A 22984-nucleotide genomic window follows, 5' to 3' on the forward strand; every position below is an offset into this window, starting at 1 on the left:
GAAACTTCCTGATACCACTTTGACTGACGCATAAGCCCCACTGTAAACAAACTAGAGCAAGCATTTGACCATAACATCAGGTACGTCTTTATTACAGGTAGATTTACCAAAATTCAGTGATTAAAATACACTTTGTAAACTGGTACCCCTTTTAGCACATTATTTGTGTTTTGCATTTGATATTTATGTTCATTTTGATGTAGAGAGTGGCATACATTCACTTGGATGTCAATTAGTGGGAAAATTACACTGTCAATATGGTTGCAACTTTTGACCATACCTGCAATTGTTGTCTAGGGAATGCGAAACACTTACCACTACTACATGCACAAATTGCAGTTCAAAGAAAATTTCACCAGTACACAAAAGTAATAAAAATGTTTGGACAATGTTTCCTGACAAATGTTCATCTGACAAACAATTGCCTATTACTTTAAAGGCAAACACATGTATCAGCAGCATCACATTTTCCTAATGAAATAAGAACCACCAAGGTTCTCTTGTGTGACATGTTGTTTCAAGGCATGAATTCCAGAGGTCTGTTAAATCCACCTTTTCTGTTCATGTATTGTCTGTAAAAAAAATCAATAACACATTAGAACATTAGAAACCTGTTTGCATGTAAATTGGGTTGGAGGGCATCTAATGGTACGGCTTGAAAGCAGGGACAAGAGGCTGTGTGTTTGTGTATTAAAGCCTTTTAGCAACATACAGGAGTAAACAAATATTTGCATGTGCTCTGTAGCTAATTATCTGCTGTAAAACCAGTACAGTGGCAAAAATGTCTGAATATGTTATAGCAGGACAAGTTATTGATGTTGAAATAGGAAATGCTTAGTTATAAAGTCCCCAAACTGTTCCTTCGCTAACTAGGGGTTGTCCAACATTATATATACCACAATTTTTGTTACAAATCTCAAACAGGATAAAACAGTAAGCAATATTATACCTGTATTTTCGCTCCACTTTTCTATTAATTGCATAAGTGTCATTCTTTTCAACTTTCTTACCCTGAAAAAAAAGCCCAATATATTTCAATTTGAACTGAAAAATTGTCAACTGCAATCCACAATTTACCTTTGTTGAGTCAAAATTTCCAAATCCCATAAGTTGTTGCATTATTTTGTCTTCATCTGTCATATCCTCAGCACTTAGTGGCATCACAGCTAAAATAAATAAATAAACAGTTTAGGCCCATATATAAGCAGTTGCTGCCAGGCATAATATTAAATTTATAGAGCTCTTCTGGCAAAAGTAATTTTATTCTGACTTTTCGACAGCCTATACAGGTCGCCTTCAAGAGAAAAAAAGAATTTATCATGCACTGTGCTACACCCATTCGGTGCTATTTACCCTGATGAAGGCGACCTGTATAGGACGTCGAAACGGCCGTACAAAAACAATTAGCAGAAGAGCTCTGTATAGTTGGGTTAATGCCAGTATTTATCTTAAATGTTAACCTAAGCAGCAATAGTATAATTTAATTTGGTGGTTGTTGTAGTTACGCTTCAATATTTGTGTAATAATTAATGTATTATAAATGTATGTGTAAACGATTTCTAGCTAGTGCCTTGTCACATGGGAATGCTTGGGGAGACTAGCTTGATAAGGTATGATGCCTTTAAAAGGCTTCGCATGCTATGATGTGTGAATAAATCTGTAATTTACAATTACAAAAAATGTAGTAATTGGTTTGAATCTGTGTTGTAGTTATTAGGAGAATTAGATTACGCTATTTTTCTCAGTGACAGATATAGAACCAGCACAACTAAGCTAATATGGCCACTACAACTAAAATATTAGTTCTTGTCTACTTACTTGGCTGGACTTGCAATTTCTTCTTCTTTTTCTTGGGCTTCTTAACACCGAGACTGCCACCCAGTGTTAATGATGCTTGTGCATCTATCGAAGACTTCCATGTTTCTTGGTCACCACGGCGGTGTCGGTCATCATGCGTTCTTGATGAACTAAAATCAAAATCAGTAAATCATTACAAGACTGATGTGTATATAATACAAAAACCATTTGGCGACAAAAGTTATTAAGATTGGTTACCATATTTATTTGATTGTAAGCTGTGGCTCATAAAGTTTTTTACCCTACAGTTTTCAATCGAGGGTAGCTTATAGTTTTATGTCACACAGATATTATTTCTACACTCTTTCTTTTTGATATATTTCGCGTTCAAAGTTATGTTGTCTATTGGCATTTATATGGCTTTACACTGCAACATATACTCTGCTGCATACAATTAGTTGCATGACTAACAAATAGTTTTACTATTTAGCAGCATAACACAGTGTTATATAAACAATTGTATCGAAGGAACACACATATCTGTTCATAAGTTTAATGGTGAAAATAACGGTCCAAATAGACATAAAAAGCGATTTTTACGTGTATTTGGGACGTTATTTTCACCATTTAATTGTACCTCACATCACCAACTGCAGCTTGCATTATATTTTGACACCTTAACATGCGGCTAACAAATCGAGTAAATGTAGTAGATTAGTTTAACTGTAGATTATATCTTACTATCCACTTCTTCCTGGGGATCGTGGTCGCCGACTGCTACCAGGAGATCTTGACCGATGTCTGTGACGCGGCGATCTTGATCTTCTAGATCGTGGAGAGCGACTTCTTCTTCGACGATCTCGATCCCGGTCTAGTTGGCAAAATATGATTAAAATATAAAATAATGCATCAGCTATTGCTGTCAGGCATAATATCAACCTTATAGAGCTCTTCTGGCAATTGTATTTTTATTCCGACGTTTTGACGTCCTATACAGGTCGCCTTCATCAGGGTAAATAACACTGAATGCGCGTAGTACGGTGCACAATAAACAAAGGAAAAAATAATTAAACGCAAGCACTTCCAAATATAAATACTTGCCAGAAGAGCTTATATAAACTTGAAACAAAATGATGTCGAATTCTGTAACCAACTAGAACTTTTGGAAATAACGAGTTCTGCTCAAAAATTAAAAAAAAGCAACTTGTAGTATCCAAAAAAGCCAAAACCAATTTCTGTGACTGTTTCTCTATTTGTTTGTCAGGTGTTAGTTATTGAATAGTTAAAGCAAGATTTACCTCTGTATCGTGGACTTCGTGACCTCGAACGGACCATAACGCTTTACCTGCCCTTTTTAGTGCAGTTTACGGCAATTTCACGACAATTTAATTCACTGAAATAACGTCAACTTTTTTATTCTTGCTGCTGTTTACACAGAACTTTGACGTAGCCACTAGAAAAACGCGCTGTATTTTGTTTACTGAACCGTGACGTCCATAGTACGCTGTGTTGATTTTGTTGGTATATTTTAAAAATAAACTTTAAACTTTGAAGTAATTTTAGGTATTGACGAATTAGTTTTCCTAAAGGCAACAGTCACAAGTAGATGTCTTGCTTTAGTTTTTAGTATCAGTTATCAGCACGAAAGTATTTAAGACTTGGTTTATTAATTTGGAGGTAAAATGAAATTTTAATCCCTTGTTAAAAACAAGTGCCACAGACTTGTTTTTTGTTGTTGTTAAGTAATGTTGTTTGTCGATAGTAACAATGTGGCAAAGCAGTTACCGCGCTTTGTAACTGCTGTGCGACTTGTGTTACTGGTAGCCCAGAAGGAAACTTAATTTCCTTGATTTCTAACTGATGTTTTCTGGTTTCCTGAAAGACTGTTGTTTCTCAAAAACCAAAAAATAGCAGCTTGATTTCAAATTGTTCATATTTTTCAGCATATGTGCTTTTGAGTTACAATTTTCGGTTATATTTCAAAGTTGTCTTGTATCAACGTCTCAACGTGGACGTTTTCTTGTCGCTTGTTTCATTTTCCAAGAGAGCACAATATTATTTTTTATTCAGCCATATCATCATCAACAACTTTGCAAGCTTTAAATATGCTATGTCACAACGCACAAGATAATGTAACACCACGTTGATAATCACATTTAGAAATTTCTGCGATATTTTTATGATGTTTCTTAAATTCGTGTTTAGATTTTGCGTTGCATTTTTGTTAATAGAAATATGGCAGTTTTAACCTTTACGTATTACTATAAACAGTGGTGGGATTCAGCCTGTTCGCACCGGTTCTATAGAACCGTCTCACGAAATTTTATGAGATCAGCGAACCGGTTAGCATTACTGGTGACTGTCAATTGACTTTTTGTAACTGAACCGGCTGAAAAATATGACTTTTGTGATAGAACCGGCTGAAATATTTAAATCCCACCACTGCGTATAAATATCTTTGGTTTACGTGGCTGAAATGGTTTAACGATCAAAGTCCTACGTACCATTAAATCGTTGTAAGCCATATGGTGGTTGGGTAAAGAATTAAACTTTGTGTTGTCAGCAGGAAGTGTTTCGGTTTGAATTGAGTTCCGTGTGGTGTTTGTGCGTCGAGCAGCGATTTTCCCAACTTTGTCTCGCACTGTTTGAAACTAATGCTTACTGGAGCCAGTTTAGCAAGTTGCATTAGAGTTTGAGTTGAGTTTATTTCGCTTGGTGAAAAAAGTCATAGTGGCACAATCGCACTAAAACAGTTACAAAGCCGGAAAGAGCTGCGCAGCGTTAAAACCAGTGTTTCATACCGGAACGGAACGGAACGTTATACCGGAACGAAATAAATAATTTTTGGCTCAAATACCGGAACGAAATACCGAAATAACAAATATTCAAAATACCGGAACGGAACGAAATACCGTTATTTTTTATTACGGTATTTCGTTCTGGACATTTGACATGTAACAATTGCCAAATATTTTGCGCCGTTAGGCTAAGCTAGGCTATCATAAAAATTGAAGCTCCTACAATTTACATTCGTTTGACCATCATTGACAAATGTTATGTGACGTAACAACTACCGACAATAATTTTTGTGTGGTGCAACTTTCTTTCTTTTTTCGCTTAATAGCTGTAAAGACCACAAAGAAATATTCTTTTGTTAAGACCGAAATACCGAAAAATGCCGTTATAAATTTATTTCGGTCAGACCGGAACGAAATGAAAATATCGGTCCAGAACGAAATAACGAAATAAATGATTTGCTCAGAACGAATAACGTTATTTCGGTTCGTTCCGTTCCAGTATGCAACACTGGTTAAAACGTTATTGAGCACATCACAGTAAAGGGCACATTTAGGCTTCATAGCAGTGGCTCTTAACTGGGTTAGTCCTAAGAGCAAAATTTGATATGATTTTGGGGTAAACTTAAGTAGTGAATCTTTTAGGCATGAGGGCCAAAAGCGTGTGTTAAAAAACTTAAGTTTTGTCTTCAAAACCTGGCGAAGAGTAATAAGAGAAAAACTAACATAAAAAAGTGAAAAATAAAAAGTTTTAACCGTGTGTAGCGGCCTCTCTCACTACCGTTATCGTGTGCCTTCATACTACAGCGAACCGGCCAGATTGCCTTCTTTCTCTGACTCTCGTCTTATGCGTCGTATTCGCTCATTGTGTTATTCTACTACGATGTACCTCGAATAAACACCTCGCTACATTTGGTGACCCCAAGCGTGCAAAAACGTTAGTTTTGCGTTATGACAGAATGCATTTAAAAGCATAAGGGAGACATATAATTACAGAATAGCAGTATGTGGTTCGATGTAAAGTATTCTACAACAGTCTAATCTAAATATTAAGGCTAAGTTATTGCGTGTATGTTTCACGTTTCATGCCAGACGGAAGTTTCAGAAACGAGTAGGGGCTTGCGTTTTTCTCTACTTTGGTTTTATATTTCATTTTCTATTTTGACAAACAAACTTTCGCATCGCTTAAAGATGAGGCAAACCGGTTTAAAGCGCAACAAATGACTAATAACATGAACAAGCTTTCCCACAAAGGTTAGCGCATGTTTGAAATGCTAGTGTGTAAACGGGTGTAACTGATGTGGCCCTTCATATCACTGATGAAGACATGAGCATTTGCCGAAACGTTTGAACAGTTAAGCCTGTCACTTTTTACGTCTATTTGGGCCTTTATGATCGTCACTAAGTCCTAGTAATTTTATGACAACGTGTTGGTTTTATTTAGCCTCGACTTCGCGCGACAATTAGGCCAATGATCGTTCACCCTAATATTAAAGCCAACTTAGCTTGATTTGTTTTATCTTTATCTACAGGACGACTAACTAACAATACGCGACAATGTTGATGTTCGTTGTAATGTTAAGTGTGTGTTCGGTGTGTTTCGGTATGGAAGGGATCGTCACAACTATCGCCGGGGGAGGGTACCCACACGTTGGTCACGTGGATACATGCACTGATGGACCCTCCTCAGTGGACGGGCCTCTCGCTCAGTCAAGGTAAGAATAAACAAATGGTGGAAATTTTTGTCAAATCTTGTTGCGCATGATATACTTAAAAACATGAACTTTTTTTTAGATAACTATATAGTAAAACAATTCTTTAAACCATGTTGAGTTCCAGAGATTTCCATAGTGCTGTAGGCTACACTCAGTTACAATGATTGAGTTTTACAGCCGTTTTACCAATTAACGGTTTGCAGGGGAACTCCTTAGAAAATACACGGACCAAAGCGGTACAAGTAAACACAACGACGTCTTTCACAACGCTAAAGTCATTTCCATTTGGTGCTTTGATACGTCCTATCTCAGCCAGTGTTGCTTCTACACTTTAGAATGGACAACAGTGTTGTCAAAACTATTTTTAAATAAATGTTCTGTGCCTCTTGGTGATACAACACATAGCGACACAATTGCACTAAAACTATACCAAGCCGGAAATAGCTGCGCAACGTTAAAACATTTTGGAGCGAAAAAACATGGATGGCACAATTGGCGGTCTCTAGATATTGCTGGCTAGATGTTGAAAACTACATTCAACCATTTAAAAAGTCATTTTAATGTTCACAATTCGGTTTTTATGTTTTTGTCTTTGTCCCAGGTTTAACTACCCTTGGGGAATCACCTTCGACAGCGAAAGCGGTTCGCTCTTTGTCGCCGATTGTGGTTGTCCTGAAGTAACCGGTAGCAACGACAGAATAAGGAAAATTGACCTCCACACTGATGTCGTCACAACACTTGCTGGATCCAAGCAGGGGTAAGTTAAATCCAATGAGAGCATTTCATCGGAGTTGTAAAAAAATCGGAGCCCGAACCCGAATCGTTTTTGAGAAGACCGTTTAGGCCCGAAAGTTTGATTGACAAGTCTATATACATTGAAGCCCCAGGAAAGACCAAGACAATAAACGTAACAAACATTTATTGGCAATTGGTCTTGAACAAGGCTGTTTTAGGGCTGTTTGACATAAGGCCAGGTCCAGCAACTAGCTACTTAGCTAGTTAAATTTATATATATGTATTAACTGGTTATATAACTGGTTAATGTCAAACCCAAGTAAAGTGGCGATTAAATTGGGCTAAAATTTAGAAATAGTCAAATCGTCACTGCCGGGTTCCTTTAACGAACTTTTTTGTGTATCTTGTGTTGTAGATAGTTTGGATACAAAACTGGCCAAAAACATGCAAAATGTAAACGCTTTAAGCTGTTGCTGCAAGGCTTAATATCAAATTTATATATAAAGGTCTCTATAGAGCTCTTCTGGCAATTGAATTTTTGTACCAACGTTTCGGAGTATAAAAGAAATGTCTCTTTTCCTTTGTTTATCGTGCACTGTACTGGTCGCATTCAGTGTTATTTGCCCTGATGAAGGCGACCTGCTTAGGACGTCGAAACGTCGGAATAAAAATACATTTGCCAGAAAAGCTCTGTAAGGTTGATGAAAACGCTTTGTTCCAGAACATCATCATTAAATAATATAAAAATTAACTTTTGCATTCGGAAATACTTAGTTACAAAGACGGCATCGGGACAGCGGCAAATTTCTTCCACTCCGCTGGAATGGCGATCAACCGACAAGGGGATGTGCTCTATATCGCCGACAGTGGCAACAATGTAATCAGGAGCTTGGACCTTTCGACCAATCGGGCATCGACGTTTGCTGGTGATACCACGTGTGGTTTTGTTGATGGCGCAATTGAAAAAGCTAGGTAAGAAAACTTCCCGTTTCGCTCAGACAAACTTAAGGACATTGAAACGCATGCGCTTTTTGGCCTTTTGCGTTTGTCCGACTATGCAAAATGTCGTTTTTACGTCCAAGTTCAAAATGGCCATAGAAACGAAGTAAATGATTCCGCCGTCAAACTGCCTGTTTTAATGCAAAGTCCGTTTAGTTAAACCTATCGGGTACCACTGGATTGGAGCAATGCCGCCTAATTTTTTTGCTCAGGGAAACATAAGCGACCGATATGGGATTAGAACCCGCAACCTTCTGAACATTGGGCGGTTACATCAACTTTTCTTTGTTCACCGGTAAATGTAAACAAACCATTTGACGTTTCGACGTCCTATACGGGGCGTCTTCATCAGGGTATTGTCAGCTACCTAACACAGTCGTTCTTATATCACCAAAAGAGTGAACACGAGAAAGACACTGGCGCAAAAACGGCGATAAAACGTAGATTGCACTGAACCCTGTGGTTTTCAAAGGTGCTCCGTGAAAGATCGCCATGTGTTCCGCAAGAAATTAGTAGTTTGACTAGTCCATGGGGGTACATAGCTATTCTTTTAAGAAAGTATTTTTCCACTTTCAACAGTTTTAATGTCCTGTTGCGATTTGCGTCATTTATTTTTGTGTAATAGTAAGATTGTAATTGCGTTGGTGTTCCGCAAGATTATTTTGGTGCATGAAGTGTTCCGCGGCTCAAAAAAGGTTGAAGAACACTGGACTAACCACTCTGCCATCTTGGCGGTTTTAACACAATGTCCGTTTTTAGATTTTGCAACCCACAAGCGTTGAAGTTCGTCCCTTCGAAGCAAATCCTCTACGTAGCGGACACAGACAATCACGCTATCAGGCTCATTTCTCTAAGCGGAATAAAATCAACAAAAACGGTCACCGGTGGACCGCAGCAGAAAGGGTTCAAGGACGGGTCACTCGCTACAGCGAAGTGGCAACATCCTACCTCAATGGCTTATGACGAAATCGATGACGTCATGTACGTTTCGGACCACTACAACCACGCGTTACGCTTGATTGATTTCAAGACGGGCGACGTGTCTACGTTGCTTGGAAACGGTGTAGCAACGTCTGTCCGACAGAGGGCGCTAAACCACAAGTAAGTTTGTCCGCGAGATGGCGCTTATGCACCAGTAAGTGATTTAAAGTGGATGTTTTCGTGGACTTAGAGAAACGGGGTTGGACATAAAACAGATATGAATACACTGTTGCTGCCAGGCATAATATATCAACAAAATTTCAGCTCTTCCGGCAGTTTTTTTATTTCTAATATGCCAACGTTTCGATGTCCCATACGAAACACCTTCATCAGGGTAATGACATAAATTGCAAACACAAGTATTTATAAAGCGAAAAGGACGGCGAAACGTTGGCATATTAGAAATAAAAAACTGCCGGAAGAGCTGTAATTTTGTTGATAAAACAAATATTTCACGTAACTTGGACGCATGGCAAAAACAAGTGTTTAATACAATTTAGTTTAAGTGCCGCCCCATAGACTGTTAATAACATCAAGTTTATAGATCCATTCTCGCAATTGTATTTTTATTCTGACGTTTTGACCTTTTATACAGGTCGCCTTCATCAGGGCAACTAACACTGAATTATGCCTGGCGGCAACAGCTTATAGCCTATACTGTTACAAATATATAAAGAAAATATCTAGGGACATATAATGCGAACTATTGTCACTTTAACAGCGTGCATGGGTTGGACTTAAACCTGCCCTGCGATGTTGTTGCTGACTAACATTTTTTCAAGTTGATTTTTGATTTTCTATTATTTGCACTTGCACTATAATCAACAACTACTTTTAGATCGCCATTGGGTGGCGCTCTTTACTACCCGGAAGGTCTAGCTTTGGACAGAGACAACCAGGTTCTTTACATCGTCGAATTCGGCAACAACTGTGTTAGTATGTATTCCTTACGCGACCGCACCCTGCGCATTTTGGCCGGCGGAACCAGTTATGGAACACGCGACGCGATAGGGGCCGACGCCCAATTTTACCACCCGACAAATATGGACTTCGATAGCGTCAATAAGGTACTTTACGTCACTGACCAGTACAACCACCGCGTGAGGGCGGTGTCGAGCCTCGGAAGCCAACAGCTGGCGAGTTCTAATCAAATGAAAATGCAGCATTTGGTGAAAGTCGATGCCTATCGCGATTTGATTGTTCATAACCGCTCGACCGTGGCAGCGTTTGTGTACGTCATAATCGTTGCATTGTTGTGTGGAGTATTGTTCTGCACCCGTCGGAGGTGGATGGCTTTCATCAAAGTGAAGTACGCCATTTACAACAAGCAATATCAATCAAGGCTTTAGAACTTTGTCATTTGTAATTGTTATGTTCTTGTTTGTTTAAGTGTTGTCGTATGTGTTGTGCTGTTGGATGGACTTTTGCGGTACGGAAGTAATAACAATCTTTAACACTGAAAATCGTTACCTTAAAGCAGTGGTCCCAGACCTTTTTCAGAGAACTCCTCGCGCAACAGTTCAGCATTTCCATTCCTTCCTAATATACTACATCGTAGAAGCTAAACCATAGAAAGAGCATTCAAAACTGGGTATCTTATCAACTTCACATGTTATATTCCTAAAGCTGAAGAGTCTATTAACAAATCACACGTAAAAATTAAAGTAAAATTCCAGCCCAAGTTTTGAAACTCCTCCCCTGTTGGTAAACGCTGCATTGGTTCTTGACCTTTGTGTTGTCGCAACCCCAATTAAGTTAAGAACTCCTTCCCTAAAGAATGACAAACACTGTACTTTCTTTACCTGCTTAATTGTTGCATGTTGATATGCCTGAGCAAAATTGTAAAACAATTTGTGCCTATTTTTGTGTATGATGCATGCTTTTCAAAAGGGCCTATGTGCAAAATAAACAAAAGGAAAAGGATTCGATTAAAAAAACAGTTCATCCAAAATTGTTTCGGATTTTGTTATTTTGTAATTGAAGCTTAAAACTATTATCAAAATAACTTAATTTTCCTGTTTTTCTTCCAATTAAAGTCTTTTAAAAGTGTGCGTTGGCAAAGTTTCAGCAATCGAAAACAAATTACGATTTCTATTGCTTCCTGAGCGGGATTTTAGGTCACGTGAACCAGAGTTGCAAGTCGGGCCGGGTTCGGGTTCGGGCTTAGGTATGTGTCAGAAAACGGGCCTGACTTTACGTTCCGTTTCCGCCATTTTTAGTAACAATTCTCTGGCTTTGCCCTAATGCCCATCCTACTATAAAACGTATAGTTTACCCCATTGTCTACTATTGTTCATTGTGTTTGTTGCCTTCTTACTTTTTTTCTTTCTCATACTTTGTTGCGAGGTTTTCGTGGATAGGCCTGTCAATCAAAATTTCGGGCCCAAACGGGCTTCTCAAAAACGTTTCGGGTTCGGGCCGGGCTTCGGGCTCAGATTTCGGCCCCGCTTGCAACTGTGACATGAACACACAATCAGCAAAATCTAGCAACATCAATATTGGAACCTAGTCCTTATATAAAGTCGTACAGTGTTATTAAACCTTAATTAGTCTTGTGGTAAAACGCCGCCTAAGAATTTCCTGCTTAATAGACTTGTTTTGTCTCCGACAGCCTGTAAACTGCAGGTAGTGTAATTAGTGATGGGACGGGTACCCGGTACTCGGTACTCGGTATCGATGGTATCGAACGATTTCAGTGGTATCGATACTCGTACTCGGTATAGAAATATTTTGTCTCAGTTTTCGATACCAACGTGCGAGTACCGAAGGTCGGTTAACAACATAAGAATACGGGCAACTTTACGCCAATATTTGCTTCGGACAGCACAAAATCGGGAAAAAGTTCCGCCAGGTTATGTATATTTTTTTCGCTATCACGTGGAGATTACATTTTTCGGCATGTGTGTGTGCAAGCCTGTACCCCGACCATGGTAGACAAATTAGCCAGTGATATACAACTAAGCACAACAATGTATTTAAGTACTCGGTATCGAAGGTATATTCATGTGGTACTCGTACTCGGTATCGGTACTCGCTTCAAAACCTGGTATCGTCCCATCACTAAGTGTAATTGAGTTACAGAATTTAAGGGTTTGACCAAGATGCTAGGATTTCTGGTGTTGTTCGTCCTACACTGAAACTATTCAACATGAAGAAGCAGGTATGTTTTTTATTAGTTTATCAGGCAAGTGACTTATAACCTAATAAAGTTTGGAAAAACAAATCAATCAAAAACAAATGCTGCTATTTTTTTCAAATGAAATGCTGCTATTTTTTAGCTCATCAAAACCTCGTTGAGCTTCCTGCCTTAATTCCCAAGCAATTTGACGAAAATGTTGCAATGTTCAAGTACTTTGTTGTTTCCCCCTTGGCCTGTATAAAAGCTGCATTCAGCAGTTAAATTTACAATCGGTTCTTTGTCGTCATAATCTGTTGTTCTGTGACGAAACAATCAGAAAATATGAAGATTCTTTGTCTTATCATTTTGGTGGTGATTTGTGGTAAGTTAACTAAAGCAGTTCGTTTTGCTGTTAAGCTTTTGTTTTTTTTATGTTTTGAAACTGTTCTTTTTGTATAACACAGAAAACCTTACGTTATTATTATTGCCCGAATCTTTATTTAGCCGGTATTAAAATTAGGAAAATTGTTTATTAGATGGATAGGATTACCTTATACCACCTAAATAAGTAACTGAAAATTGTTAATTTAGCATATTGATTAATTATGTTGCTCTGCTAGGAAATTTTTTGAAGTTAACTTTAATAAATTTTACCTATTTGTTACATTTAACACACTTTTTAACAAATAGCACCATTTTCAAAATAATGCATGTCGCTTTTTTCGTCTATTAGGGGCGTTATTTTCACCATCAAACTTATAAACAGATCGGTATATATTGTCCCAAGGCCCCATTTTGTGATAGCAGTAAAAAAATTTTGAACTAAATTTCACTTTGTTTTGCAGAAACTTCATCCGCTTTTCGATGGTGTTGCAAATCAAATGCAGAGTTCAGAAAATGTGAAGCGTTTAGTTCACGGGTCGACCCTAGTGGAAACCATATCTTCAAATTTGACTGTGTAGAAGCAGACTCGACGGCAGCTTGCGTTGATATGATACGGGTAATAAAAGCTTTTTTTAAATTATGCCTAGAACAGTGGTTCTCAACCTTTTTTACTATGCGACCCCCATTAGAGATTTTATAACACCATGCGACCCCTTTACTCTACGTGGCTGCATTAGTTCGGCATTTTGCTGTTCTCCGGAAAACCCTTAAAATTGTGTTTGTGGCTCATTTTCACTAACCATTTCACTATTTTTTTTTATGTTAAGAAAAGCCAAAAAACGTAATTATAGAAGTATACAATCGTAAATATTGTTGCGCCCGTTGTAAAGAAAAACGGTCGTTTGGGTTACTATGCTAAACAGAAGTCACAGGGAAAGTTTTTGTAATAAAATCATTCCGAATTGGGTTGCGTCTTCGCGACCCCCTCAAATGTGCTTGGCGACCTCCAGGTTGAGAAACACTGTTCTAGAAGTATACGTTACACCGACTTTATTAATTTACTGCTATAAAATAAGGTTTAATGGTGAAAATATCGGCCCAAATAGACGTAAAAAGCGACATGCTTTATTGTTCAAACGTTTCGACAAATGCTCATGCCATCATCAGTGATATGAAGGCTACATCAGTTACACCAGTTTATATACACTTGAGTCACGTAAAAGATTGCTAAAAAGGTGCAAAAAAGCGTCGCGTAAAACGATAGATAAAAAGTTGCGCAGCAGTGACCGATTTGAGGTTGTAGCGAGGTGTAAGCCACTTGCAAAATATGTTTCCTACCAAATAAGAATAAGTTTTGTTGTAATTTTAGGATGGTTCTGCTGAAGTTATTGATTTGGACGGCGGTGACATATTTTTGCACAAAGATGACATCACTGTCGTAGCAGCAGAGGATTCTGGTGAAGGAGGTTGGTAATGTTTGTGACGCAACAATTAAATTAGAATTGTTTATTTATCATTTTAAATGTGAGTATATAAGCTAGCATAAACCAACTTTATAGAGCTATTTTGGCAATTGTATTTTTGTACCGACATTTCGACGTCCTAAGGTCGGCTTCCTCAGGGTAAGTCACACTAAATTAAAAAATACAATTGCCAGAAGAGCTCGTTAAGGCTGAAAAGGGTATGTTGTGCAGTAAATCTTATTATAATTGGGCATTATGTGATAAGCCACCAATCGTATCATCTAAAATTCGGCCGGCGGATCAAAAAAGTTAGGGAACCACTGAATTCAGCCGTTATTCTTTACATTACCAACCAATGGTTAGGTAAAACCAATTGTGTAACGAGTCCTTATTGTGTTTCAGACGCCAGTTATTACGCAGTGGCGGTCGTCAAGGCAACGGCCAGGCCTGATTTGAACCTGTACAATTTGGCGGGAGCGACCACGTGTCACACAGGTGTGGGAAAGACGTCTGGATGGAACATGCCATTAGGATGGATGCTCAGACAAGGCGCTGACCCCAGTAAGTAAACAGTATGACTGTAAAAAAACAAGAATTCAAACACTGTCCAAAAATAGATGCAAAGAAACCATAAATTTTTTAAAACAATAGACAAGTTTAGCTCTTTCGCTAATAAATAAAAAGCAACACTTTTAATACTTCCCTATAATAATTCGTTTCGTCAGTCGTCATCATTAAATAGTTAAATACTGATTTGCTATTCAGCAAGAGAATGAATTCTCACGTAATAGGCACAAAACAATTGCTAAAGTTGATGTATGGTCAAACGGCCATGGCCCCATAAATTCTTTGTACGTTAAAATTCTATAATTTTTGGCTTCTTGCAAAAGTTTTATTGCAATAAAATAGTGTTTAACTTTAAGCTAAGTTTTGGTTTTTCGTAAAACGGTATTTAAAATGCATACGAACTTGTCTACAATTACATGCTTGTTTCCCACTAAAAATCATTAGCGATGTACGTGTGTGGACCAATGTATTTTGCACATTTTTGTTCAATCAACAGACGCAAGTAACCATGGTTTCCCGTTTAACCGATTTCGCCTTAACTTTCGACTTTGCTATTGGCACAAATATTTCCGCCAGGTGCATTGTGACGTAAGCACTGCACACAATTGCAGCAATTGTTCAATCTCTTGCACACGCCAAGGCCGAGTGTCAGGTCATGCTGGTTTATTTTAACTCAAACTCAATCCCGACCCGACTTACAACTCTATATAGCGCACTACTTAATTTCTTTCTTCATGAATTTTGCAGCGACATTTGCGGCAAGTTGTGCACCAGGAGCCGACAGTGACGAGTACAGACGCCACCTACCTGATGGCAACCCGGCTAAGTGGTGCATGCTGTGTATTGGAGACAACCAACGCATTCGCCGACACAAGTGCGAAAGAGACAATGACGAACTCTACTATGGATACAAAGGAGCTTTCCGGTAAGAAATAAAAAAATAAATAAAAAATCCGATTCAATAGGGATGGGTCGAGCCGAGCCAGAACCCGAGTACTCGGTACCGAGCATCGCTGTTTTTGATGCTCGATGCTCGGCCGAGCATTTGCACAACTGATCATTAAAGTCTGCAGCGCATAGCTATGTTTATGCCCTGCTAACATATGAAAAAAGCCTTAGATGGTGTAAAACGCGGACTTCTTGGCCCCGTACAGATGCTTTGTGCTCGACCAAACAGAACATTTGCAGTTTTGGCCATTCCTTACTATTTAACGATTTCTATTTGAGTATTTTTTAACGCACAAATCTTGCAGTACAAGATACTTTGGAATACCTCTAAACCTGCGAAAATCAAAGGGGCTGATCGGCATGAGATAATATCTTTTTAAGGAACTGTTGTTTAGGTCGTTTCAATCAGTGTAATAATAACCTAAATATGACGTTGAAACGTCGATTAAACCAGTGGTCTTCAACCTGTGGGTCGCGACCCCAAGTGGGGTCGCCTAAACTTTTTCTGGGGTCGCTATAAATTTAATTTATTGGCGTTAAATTATCACCAAAAAATAATGGACTTTTTTTAGTTCGCAACCTTTGCTAAAGTACAGCTTGGTACCTCGTGTCACAATCTAATCATTGTGATGCAACAATCCATATAAAACACAACTTGTTCAACCCATTGTTACGTGATAGAGCCCCATAAAAGACATATTGTGTCCAAAATAATACAGCGGGTTCAGGGAAAAATACATAAATTTACTGATTTCTGTCAACTGGTGAGCTTTAACGCGAATTAGGTTGGCCAAATTAAATAAAACTTATGGGTTTTATCATTTGAGCGTGATACTGCACACTGAATGCTAAGATTTAAAGTCTACTTGAAAATTGGGCGGACATATTTACACTCGGCATTCCTTACATTTTTTTCCACTACCGGAAAAAATGGGGTCGCATGTAAACACTGATTTATTTTCCTTTAAATTGGGGTCGCCTTTAAAAAAGGTTGAAGACCACTGGTTTAAACAACACATTAGCCAGAAGAGCTCAATGTTTCTTAACCTTTTTTGCGCTCGTACCCTTTGAGCTTTCATAAAATTGTCTCGTACCCCCTTTCAACAATGGCCGACGGATGTAAATAGAATTGTAATAATAGGAATTAAACTCAGTGTGTTTATAACTTGGGTGTTGAATGCATGCATGAAAATAGCCCGTTCTAGATGTCATACCCCCTGCTTTGATGCTTCGTACCCCCAAGGGGTGCACGTACCCCTGGTTAAGAACCCCTGGCTTATACATTGTTTCTGACAGCAACAGTTTATATTTCTTATTTGTTTATTGTTTGTTACAGTTGCATGAAAGACAACGCCGGCGAGATAGCGTTTATCAAACACGCCACTGTTCTGGAAGCAGAAGACATTGACGCCTACGAGCTGCTGTGCCCTGAAAAACCCTACCGGTATGTTTAAATACGTAGACACCAGTGGTGGAATTCAGCCGGTTCGCACCGGTTATATATAATCGTCTCACGAAATTTTATGAGATCAGCGAACCGGTTAGCATTACTGGTTACTGTCAATGGACTTTTTGTAACAGAACCGGCTGAAAAGTATGACTTTTGTAACAGGACCGGCTGAAAAATATGACTTTTTTGATAGAGCCGGCTGACAAAAAATTTGAATCCCACCACTGATAATAATTTTAGCTTTTCACCCCGCCAAAAGTGATATAAGTGCCCAGAAAACATCTGTAAATGTAAACGTGAACATAACTGATGATGCTGTTATAGCAAGATATAAGTTGTATATCATACAATTTCAAAGATTTGTTTTCATAAACTTCAATAAACGAACATAAGTTTCATGATAGTTTTTTTACATCAAGCAACGAGCTGGGTGCTTCTTGTTTTAAATTTGAAGTAAAAGTATTGTGATGTCACACACTTGATTGTTGCAGCCGCCATCCGTCACAATGGAGGAACTGTAGCATCGGACGTGTACCTTCACATGCTGTTGTAATGAACAAGTTGGTTACTGAAGAAGATGCCACTCATGTATTTGAAGTGCTTAATACGGCTCAGGTAAACGCTATTTAATGATTGAATTTGAATAGACTACTCTAACGCAAGAAATATTGGCAAGCAAGGCACCTGGTTTGGCCTCAATTTAGGAGTAATAAATCATGATGCGAAATAGGAAAATAATTAGGACATCAAGGGTTAGGATTCAGCCAATAGCTTATCATAACTGTTTTCAAGTGTTGTGGTATTTAACGTATATACTGCATACCCAAGTGTATACTGCACCACAACTAGGGCATATACAATGAACAAATACACATTGGGTTATTACGTCAGTTTGGGATTGTTGTGTCAGTGTTGCGAATTATGAAGCATTAAGTAATGAAAATAGTTATGAAGCAATTGGCACATACAAATGTCTGAAATTTCTACTAGAGCAGTGGTTCTTAACCGGTGGGAAATTTCCCACTAGTGGGAAAATTAATGTTTTTGGAGGGAAATTATGTAAGCTTGAAAAGAGCAAACTCGGGCTCGATGGTCGAATCCGGCTTTGAATTAACCGTTAAAAGTTACTTTACTAAAAAAATTCTGTAACAACATATAAGATTGATTTAAGCAAGGTTTACAAGACACATACAAATCCAAAGGCCGTTCGTTACAACACAGACAAGACTAAAACCATCAATGACTTTACGCGAATGAAAGCCTCCCTTTTTGATGATTGTGATACAATAAATGACTAATGCAAGCAGAGCAGACTCTTCAGTATTCCAAAAAGTTTATTCTCTCACAGAAGCACTATTTAAACCAGTGGTTCCCAAACTTTCATGGACCATGGCCACCTTAAAGTACTTTTTGGCCTCAAGGCCCCCTTCAAGTTACCATGTAGGACCTGTGGCCCCCTTAAAATGTAGATAGCAATCTCGCGTTGGAATGCGGTATTAATTTTGGCCTTAAACAGGTCTACTAGAGTAAATGAGCGTGGTAAATCTCACTATAAACAAATAGTATGTGAAATAGTCGATTAAATTCGGGAATAAAGTTAAAGTGAAAAAGACTTTTAGTGGGTGTTTCTTGTGAATCTATGCCCGTGGCCCCCCGGAACACAGCTCATGGCCCCCCTGGGTGGTTGGGAACCACTGATTTAAACTAAATAAGATTGCAGTATACCTTTAGGGTCCAGACCAAAGCGCTCCACAAAATTATTTCATTTAAAGAATATTTTTTCTGTTAACGTAGGGCACAAAACATTATTATAAAAATAACAGAGGGGGGAAATTGTGATCGACTTAAGTGGGAAACCACACCGAAAAAGGTTAAGAACCACTGTACTAGAGACAGCAATCAAGAGTGAATAGCCCATAGTGCGTTTCATCTGGTTAGCTGGTCCCTGCTTACGGCACATAAAGATTTATTTGTGTTTAAACTCCTTCTGTGAACTTGGTGGTATTCTGTGATTTTGAGTGTTACCAATATCCGTAACTGCTCAAATTTTTATGCCTGAAGATCCAAGGCAACTCACTGTTTGCAACCTAATAACTTGTTGTAGAAGTGATTATGTAAGAAAAGATAACTTTTCGATATCCAGCTAACCATCAAATGAATATTTTTTTAGCAAACTTTCAACGACTTTACAACCTATGGTGGGAAGAACCTGCTTTGGGGTTCAAAGACAACTAGATTCCTGAAAAGGGAACGAATGCACCCAGTAACATTTCTGGGAATGGATTATTATTGCAACACATACGCTTTACAACACGGTAGAGCCGCTCCCAACTGCTAATGTTGTATTTGATTATGAATAAACCAAAGCATTCTCATTGAACATGTACATTATTTCATATGTGCCAATAAACAGTTGAAACTTAAAGTTTTTTTGTTTATTATTGTGTTTTGAAGCAAAGTATACAGTCTGTAGGATACGAAAAATAGACTAAAAAACAAGCTTTTTCGAGCATGTTTAAAAACACCCACAAAATAGTTACTACATGTTTAATAAACAAGTTTTAGGCACATTTTGAAAATAATTTGTATAATTGAGACAATTATTTCAGGCAAGGACATATTTTAGACAGCGCGTTAAATTCTGCTGTTAAAACCTTAATTGCCACATAAGTTGTGAAAAGCATAATTTTGAGGCTAAGTTTTGGGCGTAATTGGATTTTTGTCAAATTTGTGCTTTTAAGCTAACTTTACGGTACAACTGAAAAAAACACTATTTCAAGACTTCTTTTAAGAAGTTTTCAACCGATTTTACACGTTTTAGTAGTGTCAATTTATTTTGTAGTTCAAAGACAACCAATTTTAAGTTTTTTTTTTTCTATATTTCGCACAAGTAACTTCTAACAACCACAACATACCACTATTTGCTAAGTAAACATGTTTGAGGCTAATATGACGTCATATTCGATAACAAAGGATAGTTGAAAAAACGTGGTTTTAGCGAAGGTATCAAGTGCAAGACAAGAAGCTGTTGATAAAATGGTTAAATGATTCAGTTAATAAAAAACTTATAACTGGACAATAATGTTTTGAACGTGTTTTACTATTAAAGCTAGATATATGTTTTTGCAGGCATTTTCCACTTAATTTTCCAAACGCCGCGTCAAAAAACAAATTTCCAAAGATCTTATCGGGTATTGCCATTTTTTTTGTTTGATTACACAGGGCAACAAAAAAATATTTTTTTTCTGGTGTCAGTAATATTTTAATTGATTTTGACTAATTTTAGTGCCCTGATTTCAAAAATGCAATCGGTTTTTCTGTATCACGTCTAGTTTTCATGTTATGGTACATCCACGTTTGAAAAACAATCTATATGTATACACTATAGTGAAACTGGTTTTGAGTATTTTAAGTGGAATTACCGTTGTTGCAAGAACAAAGTATCGATTTAATTTTAAATGTAACAGGTAGAGACTCCTAACAAACAAAATTCCACACACAAAACAAAAAAAAAGGTTTCAAATTTGTAAGTTGTCAGGTATATCGAATATAGGCCTATGCTACACATGTACTTCTGTAACTTTTGGAAATGACTGGCAGCAATATCGTCCCGTTTAATTTACCAACAGTAATTAGCCAGGATCACATTATTCCCTCTTCCCCAACACATTTCGTTTCACTGATATCCTGTTGGAACCTTTCAGCTTAATTCTCATCATTTTTATCCCCTACGTTTTAAGGGAAGTGTAGCTTTATACTCATTTTCGTTCCGAATTTTTCAGACCTCTTAATTAGTTAGTTATCTACTCTTTCTAATAATTTCAGTCCCTTTCAACTGTTTTTGTCCATTACTATAATATTCCAATCAACATTAGGTAAGTGGAGCCCATTGCTTATCCTAAACCCCCAGGTCACATTTAAGTGTGCAAGATATGCACATTTGATACAGATATTTTTTTTCTTTTTAGTTGTGTTCTATGGGTATTCACCATTAATGTACAATAAAACATCTTGGTAATTCATGCAACACCTCATAGATGACCTAGCCACTATTAATTTTAGTTTTACCACCTTGCTTTACTAGTCTGAAATCACTCCATAAAACACGTTTAGTTTAAAGTTACCACTAGCCTACACCAACTATTTTTAGACAGAGCATAAGCATAGAACACATGTTTATGCTAGAAAACCGACTGCACTGTAGAAAATTGATGTGTTTAATGTAACAAAACTTTAACAAACACATAAAAGCGTGATTTTAAAGTCATTGAACCAATATGGTCATAAATTTTGGTTGTGTAAATAACTTAAAAAGTTGACCTGATTGAAGAAAACCGTAATGATTTTTGAAATCAGTACCCCAAAATTAGTCAATATCAGTTTTAACATTAAAGACACCAAAAATTGTGTTGGCCAGTGTTACCGTTGATGTTAATTATGTTGTTGAAACTTGCGAATTCAGACTACTTTTTTGGCTTATTTCATTGCAAACAATAATATTAATTCCTAATAATAGTCAGTGTTTAAGCACAATTTACACTTGACAAATTTAATGTGATATTAGATACTGGTTTGAGAGCCATTTTTGAAAGCAGTCAATTTGTGAAGGTGCTGTAGGGCCTGGAAAATTTTACTTTTTAGCTTTAGGGAGGAATTTTGCTTGAAGCGTGATTAGAAAGACGCACATTTTCGGGCGTAATTGGTTCTGCCGCATTTTTGCTTTCAGCCTAATTTTACAGTACAGCTGGCAGCCTTATTGTGACAAAAACAATTGTTATATTTGCTATGTACGTCAACAGCATATTGATTATAAATAAATTTTTTTGTAAAGTTGGGTTGTTTGGTTAATGTGTTGCAAAATGTGGAAGAAAAGTATTTTGAAGGTAAGGTTTTGTTATACTTTTGTGATTAAGCCATATTGTCTGATATCATGACTTAGATACTAAATGATTGTTAAATTAAAATGTAGGGACCATGATGTGTTCATGTGTTGTAACTTTATGATTTTTACTTAAACTAACTAGCCTTTCATTTCCTTAATATAAATTAAAATTTAGATCTGTCATTTCAAAAGTTTTGTCACAAAATTATATTCGGCAAACACAGTTAAAATATCTTAGACAAAAATGCACACAAAAATGTTGTTTGTTTAATTTTCTTCTTCGTAATCAGAATCAAACGACGAAGAACTCTTGCTGCTAAGCTGTGACGTAGTCCGTTCTGACGTCACTACGGTGTTTTCGTATGACGTAGTACGAGCGTTTGTTGCGTCATAAGGCTGTCTTTCTTGCGGACGAACTACAGCCGTCAAGGACTGATGACGTGGTGCTGGTCTTGGTTTGAGTGACGTAGTTCGAGTTGGAATGTGGGGAGGAGCCTCACCGTGTGTAACGTCATCAGGAATGACGTGTCGTTTGATGACTTGTGTTTTTGCGAGGTAAGGTCTCCTTGGATTTGGTTGAACTGTGTAAAAAAAATTGGTAAAGTAGAATTAAGGTCACATCTTTTAGTTTTGGTAAAAACTAAGGTTTCTGACGTCATTGGGACGCCACATTTTGCATGACGTCATAACTATCATTGTGTCATAACAAAACAGGCTTGTGTGGTTTAATGATGTACATTGTATTTGACTTACTGGTTTGTACTGGTTGTTGTTGTTGCACTTCTTCGGGGAGGGTGTGGTGATTATAAATACTGTAAAGAAAAAACAAACATTTTTGTATTATTTAAATGATAAAAGACGTATTTCTACGATAACTTAGCTGTGTTAATTATTATTTAGAAATTTTATTGTTTATTTACATAATTGTTGTTCATTTTTAGCACTGTGGCGTTTTAATGCTTGGGTCCCCGTGGTACTTTATAGAAGTTTGTAAAGCTATGGTTGAGGTTTAGGAGTAGTCAAACTGCCAAAATATGAAGGAAATTATACCTATATCAATCCAGTTTGTGTAAATTTACACATGTGAATGATTGTATGGGGATGACTGTTGCTGTTTTATTAGTTTTTTTTACTATGTATTCTGATGGTA

At 37.5% G+C, this 22984-nt stretch overlaps 4 protein-coding genes across 4 annotated transcripts in view; 2 read left to right on the top strand and 2 right to left on the bottom strand.

The window, feature by feature from the left end:
• Positions 1 to 63: 63 nt before the first annotated feature.
• LOC145217755 (uncharacterized) lies at positions 64 to 3287 on the bottom strand. The gene is made up of 6 exons (XM_080085101.1): positions 3096 to 3287; positions 2539 to 2668; positions 1819 to 1967; positions 1078 to 1166; positions 950 to 1011; positions 64 to 572 (listed from the first exon to the last, which is right to left on the bottom strand). Exons 1-6 carry the CDS (start codon positions 3130 to 3132, stop codon positions 518 to 520), a joined length of 522 nt encoding a protein of 173 aa, XP_079941227.1. The 5' UTR covers positions 3133 to 3287; the 3' UTR covers positions 64 to 517.
• A 2807-nt stretch (positions 3288 to 6094) lies between these two features.
• On the top strand, positions 6095 to 10945 carry LOC145218921 (NHL repeat-containing protein 2-like). The gene is made up of 5 exons (XM_080086327.1): positions 6095 to 6307; positions 6909 to 7064; positions 7817 to 8014; positions 8801 to 9142; positions 9861 to 10945. Exons 1-5 carry the CDS (start codon positions 6150 to 6152, stop codon positions 10369 to 10371), a joined length of 1365 nt encoding a protein of 454 aa, XP_079942453.1. The 5' UTR covers positions 6095 to 6149; the 3' UTR covers positions 10372 to 10945.
• A 2156-nt stretch (positions 10946 to 13101) lies between these two features.
• On the top strand, positions 13102 to 19377 carry LOC145220324 (serotransferrin-like). Its single transcript, XM_080087567.1, has 7 exons — positions 13102 to 13140; positions 13894 to 13990; positions 14390 to 14548; positions 15302 to 15479; positions 16839 to 16946; positions 17444 to 17567; positions 19123 to 19377. Exons 1-7 carry the CDS (start codon positions 13132 to 13134, stop codon positions 19288 to 19290), a joined length of 843 nt encoding a protein of 280 aa, XP_079943693.1. The 5' UTR covers positions 13102 to 13131; the 3' UTR covers positions 19291 to 19377.
• A 2649-nt stretch (positions 19378 to 22026) lies between these two features.
• Positions 22027 to 22984, bottom strand: part of LOC145220532 (uncharacterized) — a 60839-nt gene continuing 59881 nt past the window's right edge. Inside the window, exons 36-37 of the mRNA XM_080087747.1 lie at positions 22588 to 22646; positions 22027 to 22415 (exon numbers count right to left, since the gene is read on the bottom strand). Coding sequence (XP_079943873.1) covers positions 22102 to 22415; positions 22588 to 22646 — 373 coding nt within the window. The 3' untranslated portion in view covers positions 22027 to 22101. The remainder of the gene's footprint in view (positions 22416 to 22587; positions 22647 to 22984) is intronic.

Source organism: Phallusia mammillata, chromosome 3 (genome assembly GCF_965637545.1).
Source record: "Phallusia mammillata chromosome 3, kaPhaMamm4.hap1.1, whole genome shotgun sequence".
NCBI lineage: Eukaryota > Metazoa > Chordata > Ascidiacea > Phlebobranchia > Ascidiidae > Phallusia > Phallusia mammillata.

Excerpts from the sequence above, each read along its gene's own strand:
- LOC145217755 (XM_080085101.1), bottom strand. The coding sequence starts at position 3,132 with ATGGTCCGTTCGAGGTCACGAAGTCCACGATACAGAG. Across the intron at positions 2,669-3,095 it reads ACGAAGTCCACGATACAGAG|ACCGGGATCGAGATCGTCGA; the intron begins GTAAATCTTGCT and ends TTTGCCAACTAG. Across the intron at positions 1,167-1,818 it reads GAAATTGCAAGTCCAGCCAA|CTGTGATGCCACTAAGTGCT; the intron begins GTAAGTAGACAA and ends TATTTATTTTAG.
- LOC145218921 (XM_080086327.1), top strand. The coding sequence starts at position 6,150 with ATGTTGATGTTCGTTGTAATGTTAAGTGTGTGTTCGGTGTGTTTCGGT. Across the intron at positions 6,308-6,908 it reads GGGCCTCTCGCTCAGTCAAG|GTTTAACTACCCTTGGGGAA; the intron begins GTAAGAATAAAC and ends TCTTTGTCCCAG. Across the intron at positions 9,143-9,860 it reads CAGAGGGCGCTAAACCACAA|ATCGCCATTGGGTGGCGCTC; the intron begins GTAAGTTTGTCC and ends AACTACTTTTAG.
- LOC145220324 (XM_080087567.1), top strand. Across the intron at positions 15,480-16,838 it reads GGATACAAAGGAGCTTTCCG|TTGCATGAAAGACAACGCCG; the intron begins GTAAGAAATAAA and ends TGTTTGTTACAG. Across the intron at positions 16,947-17,443 it reads TGCCCTGAAAAACCCTACCG|CCGCCATCCGTCACAATGGA; the intron begins GTATGTTTAAAT and ends TGATTGTTGCAG.